This window comes from Buteo buteo, chromosome 13 (assembly GCF_964188355.1).
Source record: "Buteo buteo chromosome 13, bButBut1.hap1.1, whole genome shotgun sequence".
NCBI lineage: Eukaryota > Metazoa > Chordata > Aves > Accipitriformes > Accipitridae > Buteo > Buteo buteo.
This window is the reverse complement of record NC_134183.1, coordinates 26,807,142-26,822,574: the sequence shown is the minus strand read 5'-3', so window position 1 is coordinate 26,822,574 and position 15,433 is coordinate 26,807,142. Positions and strand designations below refer to the sequence as shown.

The 15,433-nt window shown below is 39.8% G+C and overlaps 1 protein-coding gene across 1 annotated transcript; it reads left to right on the top strand.

Annotated features, from left to right (window-relative positions):
- Positions 1–231: 231 nt before the first annotated feature.
- On the top strand, positions 232–4,181 carry C13H15orf48 (chromosome 13 C15orf48 homolog). The gene is made up of 5 exons (XM_075045210.1): positions 232–340; positions 437–498; positions 801–889; positions 1,679–1,739; positions 2,414–4,181. Exons 2-5 carry the CDS (start codon positions 457–459, stop codon positions 2,480–2,482), a joined length of 261 nt encoding a protein of 86 aa, XP_074901311.1. The 5' UTR covers positions 232–340; positions 437–456; the 3' UTR covers positions 2,483–4,181.
- The last annotated feature ends 11,252 nt before the right edge of the window (positions 4,182–15,433 follow it).

Sequence of the window (15,433 nt, the reverse complement as noted above, 5' to 3'; positions counted from 1 at the left end):
GAGAGAAGCGTTGCGGGAAGAGCGCACGCCGCATCCCCCGCTGCCTCCGGGCAGCTCCGATGTGAGACCCGGAGCTGGCCCGCCCGCCGCGGGCCGCAGGGCGGCGCTGCTGGCCCGCGGGCGGCTCTACTGGCCCGCGGGCGGCTCCCCGCCTTGGCCGCTTGGGGGCGCCCTGGCTGCGCGGGGCGCGGGCTGCGGGGCGGCACGGCGGGCGGGCGGGCGTCCCGCCTCCCTGCGTTGGGGCATAGGCAGCGCTGCCGGGCGTATAAAAGGCGGAGGGCGCGCTGCCCCGGCGCTGGTGCCCGTCCGAAGCGCTGCCGGTTCTTCTCCGCTCTGCCAGGTAACGGAGGCGTCCTCCCTCTCCCCCGGGCCGGCGGCCCCGCAGCCGGGGTGGCCCCGCAGCCGGGGTGCGGTAACAGGGAACCGTTTGTTCCAGGTCCGCAGCCCGCAGCGAGGATGAACGCGAGCTTCTTCCAGATACTAAAAGCAAAAAAAGAAGTAAGTTTGTCGGAGGCGTTGGGTCTGTGAGAACCCCGTCGGTGAGGGGGTGCCGGCTGGCTGAAGCAGGCGCGCCGGGGTTGCCATGTAATCACGGGCACCTTATAGAGGAAATGGTGAGAGCGGGGGACGCGTGTAAGTTGAAATCCACGCGTTGGGAGTGAGGTGGTGCAAACAGTGATATAGGGGTAATGTACCGCAACAGGTGATCACACCTTAGCTCCTTGTAACCCTCGCTGCCCCTATTCATGGCTCTGTAGCCAGGACACTAGTTCTTCAGCTCTCCGTTTTTTGTCTTTCAGCTCATTCCGCTGGTTGGAGTCGTGTCCTTTGCAGCAGTTGGGGCGCTCTCTTTTTCTGTCTATTCCCTGTTCAGCAAATCCGATGTGATGTAAGCAAAATACTTATTGCTTGGAGTTTACCCTAACCGTTTTTTGTTCAATGGAGGTATCGGAGCATCATGTTTTGCACCAAAAGGAAAAAAAAAAAAAATCCGTGGCGATGTTCCAGACTACTACTAGTAATGACTAAGATATCTGCAGATTGTGAATACTGAAAAAAATTAATTCATTTGGAGCATAGTCCAAATTTTTTCCTAACTTTTTATTTAATCTTTTTTCTTTGCTTTAGGTGTAATAGGTTTTAAATGTTCTTCTGAAGAACTTCAAATAATCAGATAGGTAGATGACATGCAGATATGTTGCAGCCAGGCTATTGACTTGTATATGAAGAACAGCGTTTGAACTTACAATAAGTTAATATTTTAATGGCTTGGCTGATAATTGGAGCTAAGTCCTATACTCTTTAAGCTTTGGGGAATTTTTATATTTACTTTAAAGTGATTGGAATAGGCATTTTAGCTGTCAGGCTAAGAATCTCCTTACTTTTTCTCTGTGTCTTTATTCAGTTTTGGTTTTTCAGCTTGCTTCTCTTATGATAACACATTATACTTGAACAATGTTGGCTTGTTTGGTGCTTTGGAAGCTGCAAATAAAGCAAGCCATCATTGATTCCTACCCAAAATTTAAAAAAGAAATGCCCAAACTTGTAAAGTTGTGTTTCAGGAAACTACTTACTTACATGAATAGTTCTGCTGACAATAGACTGCTCATATAAGAAAAATGTATGCAAGATCACACCCTAAAACATAGTACCTGTTTTGGTTTATCTTCTCTTACAGCATTAACAAGACTGGCAATCCAGAACCATGGGAAACTGTCGAGCCTACCAAGCCTCAGAAGGTAACATGTACAAATAATATAGTCAGTACAAACAGCATATATTTCAAACACAATAACTTTGTTTAAATGTGTAAGAACTAGCAAAATATTAGTGAGGAAACAAATGTGAAGCTGACGTATTATCTATTTAAAAGTGGAACTGCTTAATTCATAACTTTATGTAAAGTATCTTCCCTGTATTAATGATAGGGATTCAGCTATTACATTCTAGGTCTGATCCTGAATTTATGACGTACTTCTGGTTGGTGTACCCCCCGCCCCCCCCCCTCCCCCAACATCCGTTTACTCAATTCCATTGATAACAGTGGAAACTTGGAGTGTAGAGGAAATGCTGTTTACCTTTGCCTTGTTCCTGAACTATGAAATTGACTAAGAATGCTTTTGAGTACTGCAGCCTGAAGGAAAAAAAATCTTAGTTTAGTGGAGCATCTAGGATAAGGAAAAATAAAATTATTTGCCATTATTACATATTTAATATCCAAGTTATTTTCTTCAACAAATTATTTAATATGTCATCAGTTGCTATTTTTGCGTACTTCTAAAGGAAAATGTAAAACTAGTAGAAATCCTTCTTCACTGATAAATTGATGTATGATACAGGGGGGTGGGAGTAGAGCAAATGCTCACTGGGATTTTGCTAATTTCATTCGTATTTTCCTTTTAATTTCTTCCAGCTATTAACAATCCATCAGAAATGGAAACCCATAGAAGAGCTGGAAAGTGTCAGAAAGCTTACGAAGTAACAAGCTTCTGTTGCCTCAAAAAAGGTACCCTATGAATCTAGTGGAATCACTTCTGCACAAACTTGACTACTGAAATCAGTGTGCGGAAATGCTTCTGCTACATTTTTAGGGTCTCCCTACATTTTTTGGACTCTGGATGAGGAGTTTCATGTTGCTTTAGAAGTTGGCATACAACATCCACATAGTCCAAAAATCTGTCTCAAATAATCATTTTCAGTAGGCATGATGTCAAATGTTGAATATTCAGATGGCAATTATAGATGGAAAAAGCATTCAGACTTTTTGTAGAATTTAGTTTTTCTCAAAATACATTAATTTTGTAGTTTTATATCTTTTTATTAAAATATATTTAAAATTTTTACAACATTCCATGTAAATTCCATAAATGGAAATTACCCCAAAGCCCTTCTACATTAGGATTCCTGGTGTGCTCCCTCTCTATACTGTATTTCAATGCTGTATACAGACCAAATAGTCATCATAGCCAGATGATGCCTTTGTATGGCAACATACATGGTCATAAAGTATACTTGAATTAATTTTCTACATTAGATGTGATGACAATTTAAGTCAAAACTAGTGTTCTGCTGCTAATTCTAAAACTTATACTTGCGCTCACCTTAACCCACTGAGGAGTCCAATAGGTTATTTAAGAGTATATTTGAGACTGCAGGATTAGAACACAAGAATTAAGCGTGGCTAAAAGGGAATTGGAAATCAGATAATTTCTGTTGTGTTTAAATATTGATAGTGTTTAAATTTAGAAAAAGTTACTAGAATTAGGAAACTTGCATTATCCAAAACTAATTACATAATGTTAATTTCTTTTTATGCAAGGTAGTTCATGTGCAAGCTCAAATGTACTGCGCAGCTAGCAATATTTTTAAACATTTCTAGATACATGCTATTAGGGACAATTGCTTTAACAAAGAGAAAATAACAGGTTAAAATTACAATGATTCTATGAAGAGACAGTTCCTCTTTAAGCATATGTGTGTTTTCTTATGGGTTGGCCAGGGAAAGAATGTAATGGGCAGACCCCCAGTAAATTAATAAGGCAATACATGCATCCAGTGGTAGAACAGTCCTTTTGTGGATATTTTCAGTATGTGTCCCCTTCCAAGCAGTTTCACAATATATTACACAGTTTCTTTTACAATGGATCTGCAGAATGCATATTACTTTCTTTGAGGAAGAAAGCAAAAGTGAAACAGCTCCTAATTGGAGAAAGTCCCTGTAAGTGGGAAATAGTGAAGTGCTTTAGATTACTCTGCTGCAGCAAAGACAAAACTTAAACTAGTAAAGCTATCTCATGAATTTTAAGGTAGCTTGGCTTCAGAAGCTTTGTTTTATTCAGCTTTGTTGATGCTGGGGAAAAAAAAAGTTTAAATCCTATTTTATCCCATACTTGTGTGCAGATGCAGCGTAAATATTTGTTTATCGAGTAAGGATGACTCAGCAGTATTTATGTTTAAGAGTAAGAGGAACTACAAGACTTGAGAATATGTTCTTAGCTTTCATGTTAAGGAATGACATTACAAGATGATTGGACAGCGTATAACCACAAAAATCCAGTGCTCCACAGAATACAAGTTTTGAGTGTCTTAATAGAGAAACATTTTTAAATATTTTCTGTAAGTTATTCTGTATTTCCGTATTTTTACTGGACTGTATCAAATAAAAAGTGCTGTGCTCTTGAGTTGATGCATGAATTAAATTAGTTTGTTCTTCAGTAAATCACTTGTATGGTCTGTAAATACTATGACCTAAGTATCTGTCAACATTAGGGAAATAAATGTAAGTCATTTTTATGTAATTTTTGTACTTAACTATTTTCCAGTGGTGTCTTGCAGTAGCACATTAAGCAGTGTGACTGCCATCAGTCACAGGTTGTTGCTTCTCTCATCCTGTCCTGAAGCATAATAGCTAAGGTAATAGAATGTTTTGCTTTGTTAGCTGCTCCTTTTTTTTTTTTAATGTAGATTTGTGGGGAGGGTTTTCACCTAATGTGAGAAATCAAAAAGTTTTTCTGCACTTCAAAAAGATTGAGTATTGTTAAAGTTCTTGGGACAATTTTGTGCGTTCTTATACTGTCCCTAAAAATACTGTCTCCTGCATAGATGAGGTTTTTTTCCTGGAAGTAGAGCACACCAAGAAAAATTACTGTATCTCCCCCCCAACTACTCAACATAAATCTATAAAGCAATATACCAATTGTTTCCTTATTCTACAAACGTCAGAGTTAAGACAGTAAAGACTTAATTAGCTGAATTTTATGAGCTGACTTTTATGAGAACAGTAAGACTTCCATGTCCTGTCTTAGGCAAACCCATGACTTTTTATTCCATGGACAATTTAAGGCTGTTGAAATAATACAGCAACTTTCTTCCTTCTCTCCATTCTGTTCTCTCCATTTTGTCTCCTACTCCATTCTCTTTTTGGTTTTGGTTTTGTTTTGTTTGTTTGTTTTTAACAATCACTATCTTTGCTTACACTGTCTAGTAGTTTTCCGTGGAACTGTATCACTTCCAACTTTAATATTAATTAAAAAGTTAAATTAAAATGCTCACTGGCTTGTTAGAGTTTCAAATATAGATTAGAAACCATTAGAAATGTTTTTTAATGGTTCTAATCACCATTAGAAATGCATTATTAGAATCTATGGTCATGCTTTTCTAACTGCAGGTGGCTGTCAAGTAGTCTGTAAAATAACTTTCTGGAAGAATAGAAGGTTACTTTATGCAGTATACATGCAATCATTAATTACTAATTTTTGTTACTACAATAGTACTTAAAGGCCTTAACCACAGATCTGGTATCATTGTGGTTATCCAAGAGCCATGTTGTAGTTTTGATTTGGGTTTTTTTGCATCTGATAGCCCTGGTGTCAGCATTTCTGTGTCTGATGTCCCCTACCCCCTGCATTTCTCTATTGCAAGATGCTATTAGTATAGTACTATACTATCTAGTTACTTCATTGGTGCGTGTGGTTTCTGTAGAAAATAGTAACTTACAGAGGGGCCTGATGTAATCATTAAAGAAAATTGTTCATCCCGCAGTTATCATCTGTCTCCCTTGGTGCAGAGGGTGGTTGTCCCTAGGACTAGGTGTAGAAAACAAACAAGAGTAATGGGAATGATTCGCTGGATCCAGCCAATATTTGGTGTTGGACATTTCCCAAAAAAGCTTTCAGATTAAACAAACAGCCACGCTACTCAGCACAGTTCTAATTCGCCGTCTGCAGTCTTTGCTGTACAGCACATCCCTGCCGGGCGGGGAGAGCACAAGATAACGAGATCACCTGAAAGTACAACTGAGATGGAAGTAAAGCGTTCGCAAGGCAGTGGACTCAGCTCCCTGCAGCTGGACTAAGTGACTATCGACCTCCAGGTGCCGATGGGAATAGAGAGCGGGCAGGTTGTTTGCTGAAAGCGATCTCCCACCGTCAAACAGCCATCACCGCCAACTGCACCCTTCAAGGGAAGTCCAAAGACCCGTTCTCCTGTGGCGCCTCGCCCCGATCAAAGATCCCACACCTTTACAGCGCACTTCACGGCGGCTGTACCAACCCTATTTATGCTGTACCTTGACCTGGTGACCGAAGGATTTTGGTTTAATTAGCTTTTACTTTTAGATAACCTTGTCACGTATGTTCTGGGCAGAGCTGTTAATGGGGATGTAGTGTCCCTCTGCAGGGCTCACGAGGGACATGCGGTCATACAACGCGGACACGCAGGGGCCTGTGACGAACGGCGCCGTCAGGACGGAAAAGCTGCCCCGCGGCCCCCACCCGCCGCCGCCCGCGGCCACGGGGCTGTGAGGCAGCGCGAGGCGGCCGCTCCACCGCTTTTCCCGCCCTTGCCGTCTCCCCCCGCGGCCTCTCATTGGAGGGGGCGCCGGGCCGCCCGCGGGGGCGGGGGGCTTTTCTCAGCGCCTCATCTCCCTTCCCCCCCCCTCACCCCCCCGGGCCGGTGCTGAGGAGCGCGGCGGGGGCCGCTCCCTCGCGTCCCGGGGCCGAGGGGAGCGAGCCCCGCCGGGCATCTCTGTCAGAGCACCTGTGGGGCCGCCTGAAGCCTGTGAGCCTTCAGCAGCGCTGGTTATTGCAGCGGGGAGAAGGCCTCTCTCTTGCTAAGAAAAAACAGGTACAAGCAAAGCAAACCTCCCGCTCCGGGTTTTGTGTTAATGTCAGATTTCCAGGTGTGTGGTTAGAGGAGTTGAGCGCTCTTCCTGTGTTAGTGTGCTGCCTAGGTACTCAACAGTCTGCAAGGTAAAGGATTTGTGTGGCGAATGAGGGAGTTGTAAGAAAACTGTAACTCGGGTGTTGGGGGATGGCAGAGCTTTAATTGACGTGGGGCTGTGTTAGCAAGTGAAAGTCCTAGAAATAATTTGCCTGGCCTTCAGCATATAGGCCACATACTAGGTGACGCAGCCAGTCTGGAAAAATAATTTTAAAAAACCCTCATCTGTTAGCAGTGGGAGCATGCACAAAAGGTTCGGTTTGGTTTTCTCTTCATTTAAGGCTTGCAAGGTTTGGCCCGATGCGTCACGCAGGTGCTGTGGGCCATGGCCATGGCCCTCCCGTTCAGGTGGTGCTGAACACTGCCTTGTTCATGGCAGGCCGCTGCTCTTCAGGCTGCATGTCTGTAGTCTCTGGGATGCATCAGTCAAGTGTCCTGGCTTGTGCACTTATAGTTTGTGGCTTCTGGTGAACCGGACGGGTTGCATAGCAGCCAGTGACAGCAAGGGCCAGAGTCAGGCCGTGTGTGGTGCTGGGCCTCCTGCCGCAGCGGTACCTTGGTGCTGGGCTTGGAGGTGTGTGCCTGTCCTGGGTGATGATACATTTCTGCTGCTCTTGGCCAAGATTTGACCACATGTAAAGTTCCCTAAAAAGTGTTCTGTATAAATAATTTGGACTTCGTGATGCAGCATTTTTAATATAAAGCTAGTCATCTTTGTGACCTTGTTTCTATAAAGTTTCGAAAGTGCTTGTGCATGTCTGCTAAAATTCAGATAAATGTGCTTCCAGTTTTACTAGCTGAGAAGCAGAGAAAATCAGTTTCTTCAACTTGAAGTATTTGATCTGGACTGTACTAGACTCTGGTATTACTTGCTCTCTGTCTCCCACACCCTCCTCCCTGTTTTCTACTGAGAATCCTTCCTTCTTTCCCTTGCTGACACATCTCTTCTTCTTGCCAAATCTCGTTCTGCCTTGCCCACCAAAACAAACACATCAAGAAATCTTAGAATTTTCTTGGCCTAATTTATTTTTATTGTTACTACTATTTATTAGTACACCTGCACTGTGTTCTAGGAAGTTACACATGTAAAATGAGTAGATCAGAATATAATTAGGCTGGTGATTTAAACTCAGAAATTAAGCAAAAAAGTCCCTGCTTGTAATGTGTGTTTTCCTTCTCCTTCCACCCTGTTCTGCTTTGTTTTATTTATGCTGATGGTATTGTAATAAATGCACCATGGGGATGATTCTTAAAAAAAAAAAAAAAGAGGAGCCTTACTAGTAACAGTAAGGATGCATAGTCTGTAAACTCTTCAAGCAGGAGTCGATAGATTTTCAGTATATGCATAAATAACAGTAAATACTTAAGAATTATCTTTCCATTTCAAAAAAAAAAGAAATTTGGGTCACATGCACAAGCATGCATTGTCTTTTAGTAGACTCACATAAAAACATTTGCAGTTTTTCTTTAAATTTGTTAACATATTAACGTTATGTTCGTTGGTAGGGTCCATTGCTTTGAAAACTATCTCTTAATTTTGCTACTGCAGAAAAATAAAGGCCGTGTCTGCTAATAATATTATGGGAGACTGTGTTTTCCCTACCCATGTCCATCAAAATATTTCTTGCTTTGAGTAAGAGCTGTTCTGTTACTGAAATTTGATTCATCTGGTTGTTTCCTTACAAGAAAATGGCAAAATAACTTGTTCGTGTTCTGTAACTCCAAACCTGAAGTGGTCTGGCAGTTTTTAATCCTAAGCACTATAAATCATCAGGGTTCCTGTAGCCTTGCAGACCATGATAGTTGCAGTCCAGGCAACAGCTGTGAAACAGCTTTTTCATTTGTGTATTTTCTTTCGCTTTTTGAGTAAATTGGAAAATGTAATTTCTTTAAATTCAAACTCACTTAGCTCTCAGTCAGCCAGACTTGCTGACTTCACTGACCCCATGTGTTGCTGAAGCAGGGCCAGGAGATGATAGCTCTTAAACTTGGGACTTTTTCACAGCAATTGATTTTTTTTTTTTTTTTTTTTTTTTTTTTTTTTTTAGCAGAATTCCCTGCTGAAGTGAGTGGGAATTCTGCACAGGCACTGTTGTTACCAGATGGTGGCAAACTGAGGATCTACAGATTCAGGAGGAAAAGTCAATAGGATACAGCACTAAAAATAGACTGTGGGGACCAGAGCTCTGTAGCAATCCAGTCGGCATTGCATAAAGGAACATGTATTAAATGATGCAGTCACAAGGCAGAGCTGCCTGCCATTCCACTTTATGGTTACAGCTGTTCTCCAGGACTCTTTGGTTTTCAAGCTACTTTTTATCATTTTACTCTTTTGTTTGGTATTTGGCATGAGACCAATCTGTTCTGGTAGACCAGAAGTGGACTGCTAGTGACTGTGGGCTCGAGTGCTTCATTGGCCTTTTGCACAGAGCTGTATTTCATCTTTGGAAAGGACTGATGCACATTGTGAGTGTAAGTGAGGAATGCCCACCTTATCACCCCACTAGATTGTTAAACTGATTGTTAACAGCACAGTGTTTGTGAAAAGCTGAAGTTCTTTGTCTTCCTGTTTCAGTATTGTAGAATATGTGGATTTTTAATTGCAAAATTCATGTAGGGTCAACACGATGCATTAACAGATGCAGTTTATTTCAACACAATATTACATTGTGTGATGTATAGAGGGTAAATGGGGGTAGCTGTGGATACAAACAGATTAGCTGAGAGGTCAGAAAGCCACACGAATTTGAAAAATTTCTTAAGTGTAAATAAATATGTTTAAGCTTTCAACTTTAGGAAAACTTTCTCATTCTTGATTTCCTGTTGGCATTTCTTTAATTGAAATAAATGTATTTGCAGTAGGCAGGTAACTAATAACACCATCCTTTACCAGACTTGCTGCTACTGCACGAACAAGGAAGTAAATGCAGAAAATCCAGATAGTTGTAATCCCCCGTAGTAACAGGAAAATCTTATCAGTTTGCCAAAGAAAAGCAAAGTCATCTACTTGTAATAAATCACTGATTCACTATATCAAAACAAAGGGAAAGCAGTTTTTCTATTAAAGCTGTTAAGAATGTTTCATTTAATGATGCATCTCTCCCTCCTGCTGTATGACTTTCTTTCAAATTCAGTAAAGCCTGAATATTTTTTAAAATTACTGTTAGCATTATGCTGCCAATGCTGTTAGCATTATTAAATGATACATTAGCATTATGCTGCCTTTACTGTCTTTTATTTTTCCTCTTGTGAAGTGCTTTGAATGAAACCTGCTATGGTCAGAAAAGAGTTTGGCTTAGACTGCGGTATCCACCTTACTCCCAAAAGCAGAAATACACAGCAAAATTCCAGTCATGATGACTTGCAGTCCTGTTCATTACCTCATTGCCAAACTCTTAGCCATAATTTTAATATTACAATACCATGTTGTGCAAAGTAGATGTAAAATAAAATTAGTTTGAAGTTATGGGAATGTTTTTATACTGATTTCAGGGGGGCATGGAATTAACATAACAAAACTTCTAGTGGTTGATGTATATGTACTAGTATGTGTTTTTTGAAAATTCTCTCCTTAAGAGAAATAAAAACATTTAAGGATCAGGCATGTCTTTGCTCAAGTTCCTCTATGTGTATTAGTTCAAAGCGGAAGCTTTTGTAGTATGCAGAACAGGGTGATACATGGAAGTTTCTGTTTGAGGTGTGTGTTGAGTGTATCACTTTTTGATAGGTGTAAAGGACAAATTGTATATATCCTCTGTGGGCGAGTGCTTTAAATAAACAAAATTGCCGCCTAAGTCATAGATTGATTCACTCAATAAAGAACCAAAGTGTTTGACCTTCCTATCTGTTTTTAGAAATCCTCACAGTTGTCTGTTTGGCTGTACCACACATGTAATGTACATTCCTCAATAACAAACACTAAAGCACAAAGGTATTACTGCAGCTAGAGATGAGCATTTGTTGAAGAAATGTGTAATCAGAGTTACAAAAGTCAAAAGCTAAGAGAACTTCTTTACCTATTGGGCTTTTTTTCTTCTTCACTAAGGAGATAAAAATATGGCAACCTGACAAAGAAGGGAGATGGGGGTAACGCTCCAATTTTTTTTATTTTTTTTTTTTCTTAACATCAGTAATGTATGTGTGTGGTGTGGGCTAGATGGGTAAAACGTACCTTGCTTAAGAGAAAAATGACTAACATCAGACATCCTAGTTGAACTGCACAACAGATCAACTAATGCTGCAATCTATAAAAGAAATTGGTACTGACTTCATTTGTGACCACCACAATTTGATCCAGAAATATAAGTATGCTCCATAGTTGGCTGCATGGTAATGTAATGGAGCCTAATGTTTTTCAGTTGCTCCAGTACCCACATGATCTGTCTTTATCTGTTTTCTTTCCTCCTTCCTCTTTTGTACACAAACACACCTTGTAACATCAACAAAATATCAAGAAAAACCACCACAACCAAACTGCAGTATGAATACTCTTACTTAGCCGTAGCAGTTGGTGGGCCTATTAGTAGGATTTAATTTTGTTATTACTCCTGCTCTGTGAGCTGTTTCTTTCTATCTCTGATAGCTAAAATCAGGGATTACCTCTTCCCTCGATCATTCCTCCAGAGCAACTTCGGATGTAGTAAGTCCAAGTGTGGAAGAATAATATTCTGCTTTCATTGCTGCTTTACAAAGACAGATAATAGATCTAATTTAATGTGATATCCTGCATAGCTATCCACAAGTGAGTGTATCTAAAACATATCTTCATTTACAGATCACTGCACATGGCCCTTTAACTTTTTGGTATGCAAAGAAATACTTTCTTTTAAATTTCCTATGATATGACTTGACCTTTGCTCTGTGGCAAGTCCAAGCAGCTAGGCTGCCTGAAAACCATCATAATTTGTTCCATCTAAGTTACGTTTAAAGCAAATATCTAAGCAGAAAGAAACCAGTGTCTGTAATTGGTTGGGCAATTTCCGTTTCCAATTGGAGGTGTGTGTCTTCTGCAGAAGCTTAGAAAATACAGAATTGCTTAATAGCTTGAAGAAATGAAAGAAGACTTACTGGAAGGAAGTTGTGGTTCTGAGTTTTTCAGCCTCTGTCATCTGTATTTTCTCTCTGTGAAGCCTGTTCAACTAGATCAAAAGACAACATTATACTTGCAATTGCAGCAGTGTGTAAACACAATGATATTCTACATTTATAATTGTATCTGCCTATTTTGAAACAAAATTGCTTCCCTCTGTGTATGTTTCTGATTGGAAGTGTCATCAGATCCTTTATAAAAAAGCAGACAGACAGTTTCACATGGACGTATCTGTTGTCCTGGAAACATGAATTCAGCGCCCCAAAGAAGCAATACTTATTTTCATAGAAACAAAGGGCTTGTATGATAACTTATATTGTTTACATTAATGAATATGATTTGTTCTAATTGCATTTCAGATGCCCACAGCTACGACTGATTTCCACTCATACAATTTTTTTATTACATACTTGGAACTGGAGGGAGGCATTTGCACGTTGTATTCCATGATATTTACCTGTATAGGCCTTTAAGAAGTATCTTAAGCCCTTCCCAGTAATTGATTAGCAAATCTGTGCTAGGTTTGTGCTTTTCCTTATTGCATCCATGATAAAGTTAAATCCCGTGTGTTATCCTTAGGAAAAATTAAGACTTTTTTTTACTTACTAATAAGACTTTTTTAAAATTTGCAACAAAGTATATTCCTTTGACAAGTAGAAGTTTGAATAGTTACACTCAGTACACAGCTCTTTTTATTAAAGCTGGGACTAGTGCACCATCTCCTGGTAAACTCGGGAAAGGCCTTGAAGGCTGACAGTTCAGAGGGGAGAGTATTTGTAGTTTTGTGTCAGACTTGTTCTTACAGTGGGCTTAGAAAGAGGGAACACATGAAATCTATAAAAAAAATCAAGAGTAATTGTATGCTAGGTTCAAATATGTAGCATCATCTTAACTATGAAAATGTTTGTTTATGGTGTTTTTTGCAAAAAATCTATTGTAATTCAAAAGGCCAGTTACTAGAATTAAATAGCTATTTTTTACATTTACATCTCATCAATTTATTTAGGCATTTATTAGATAATTTCTGTGTTTGTGTTTTGGGGAAAAAGAAATAGGAAGAGTGCAGGGACTTTGGTGCTTTTATAATGCACCTGAGACAAAAGCATATTTCTTGTCTGCTTGGCATCTGGCTGCTTTTATGTATTCATCAGCTTAATAAAAAATCCCTGTATATATCAGTACTGAGTTTAATGTGAAACACGCTCTGGACAGATAGCATTAACTGGTTTTATGTACACTCATGTACTGGCTAGTCACAATCAGAAAAACAACTTATCTTTTCACCAGGTATAATAGTAAGGAAATCATAAAGCAGTCATCATATGGATAAAATTATGCTTGTGTTTATGAAATACTTTTTTCCTACAGAAATTGATGCCATAAAAGGTGTAAATGCTTCATAACTGTAATAAAAGCAATTAAGTTATTTTATCCCGTACATTTAGCGCTAGTCATTTTGAAACTGTGTGATACTGAGACAAAAAAGCAGAACACGATGGAGAAAAGGAAAATAGAGATAGAAGAGCAAAAATATTGATTTGGATGTCATTATTTTACAGCTGTAAACATAGAAGGCAGGTATGCGTGCACTAAAAGAGCAGATTGCTGTGGTAGCTGGATAGCAGCAAATAGAAAAGGTAAGTATTTATTCTAGCAGCTTCCAAAGTTGTGTCAGGTATTTCATAGAACGAAAGAGCATGTATGGTCCTTCCCAGAGCATTCAGCCATGGAAAATGGAATGAGAAGAGTAGAACAGAAGGGGATTTGCTAGCTCCAGAGCACAGAGAGTATCCATTAGTGCCCAGCATGATGTGTTACAAAGACGGGGAAAATGAGGTGAAGCTGGAAAGGGGATTAAGGGTGTGGAAGATGAAGGACATTTGTTTTATTTTTTTTAAGGTAGAAAGTGAATCTAGAGGCTTTCAGATTAGGTCTTCCTTGTGAGTTAGCAACTTGATGGCTAGAAGTTTTTTTTCATCTAGAGATCAAAGAGGAAACGGACTTTGGGCAAGCATGTATTTGAATAGAACAGGCCTTACAAGTTGTTTGGGGGTGTTTCACACCCCGTGCTGCATGAGAAGCTCCTAGTGACCACGTAAACAGCAGGTGCACAGGGTGCAAGCTGGACATTATTAGTGAAACTGTGGAGAGGGTAGAGTATCGCAAGAAAATAAGGTGAGAGAAGCAGAGAGTGGTGGCGTAATGCGAAGTGCTGATGGAACATGACATTTGAGCTAGGTGTGCTAACTCCTGTAACAACCAAATGTGCTTGGAGCAACCAGAAAGAAAAAAGAGCTTGACAATGCAGTTTTGGATGGATAGAGGGAAATGAGCTGGGTATTTACAGTGAATTGTCCCCTCCCCTTGAGAACTCAAGGGAACTTCTCTGGCAATGGACTAGCTTATTGAAGTATAGAAAGCTGCTGCAGTACGTATCATATCTAATTAACCAACAACCTATCTTCATTTATGAAATTCTTGTATCTGTAGAGAGAAATAATACTTAACAGCCCTGCTCTAGGCAGCATCACCACAGTGTTGTCATGAGATTCTGCCAAATACCTGAACAAAAGACTTACCGCTCATTAGTTGGTGGGTGTCTTATGGGTTTTTTTTATTTTATGTCAGAAAACTACTTTTAAAGGCTAGCCTACTGCTTTTCTTAGTCATTCTGCCAGTTGGGAGTGATTCTGCAAGAAATAGCAGATACGTACAGTAGTAAAGTAATTGAAGATGAGATTCAGGTATGACATTTTAAATGGTAATTCTGCTGGTGTAGAAAGAAATGCTGCTGGTATTGAAGAGACTAAATGTTAACACAGTTTAAAAAAACAAAAACAAAAACCACCCAAACAAAAAAACCCACAGAATTAAGCAAGGAAAACATTAAGAAACAAGATGGGTTTCTGTTAATTTTCTTCTTAGGATAAGAACATTTCAGAATAGAAGAGTGGGATGTGAGGGTTTGCAGTCTACTCAATATAAAAATGCTTCATTGACTCATAGGAGTAGGTTGTCATCAAAGCTGTATCTATGCTTTAGAAAAGGATGGGTGACAATCAGAGATTAAGAAAGGAAAAATCTCTTCCCAATGTAGACTGTTAGAGGTGGCAGAATTTTCACAGGATTTCAGCTGTTCAGTCAGCAAGAGCATTGCAGCACTGCTGTGGAAAGCAGGGATACTACTTGTGGAAACCTGCTCCAATCTTACAAGTCTCTTGGTTAGAGAGAAATCCCATTAAGTAAATGCATTTTCATTTCAAGCAGAGGATTTTGTAGAAGGAAAAGAATGGTGTAAGAGTGTAGATGATCTTTGCCATGTAAAATAATCTGGATGTGCTGGAGAGCTGCTTGGAAAGACATTAGACCTTATTCTTATTTATACTAAGGCCCCTCTCCTCTAAGCTGGTACTGAAAATGACCTTGCAATGTCTATAAAAATAACTTCTTTTATAGTCACTTATGCTTCCAGAGTACTGTTACTGTGTATTAGATCATAAATTCCTGGTAGTTTGTTTGCAAATCAGTGTTATTTTCTGAGTATTTCTCTAGCCTTATAAGTAAGTGTACTGATTATTTCTACTTGGTTATTTTTATAGTTCTGTTGTGCTCATTTATTCCATC

Coding starts and splice junctions, on each gene's coding strand:
- C13H15orf48 (XM_075045210.1), top strand. CDS start 457: ATGAACGCGAGCTTCTTCCAGATACTAAAAGCAAAAAAAGAA. Junction 499..800: donor TACTAAAAGCAAAAAAAGAA/GTAAGTTTGTCG, acceptor TTTGTCTTTCAG/CTCATTCCGCTGGTTGGAGT. Junction 890..1,678: donor TTCAGCAAATCCGATGTGAT/GTAAGCAAAATA, acceptor CTTCTCTTACAG/CATTAACAAGACTGGCAATC.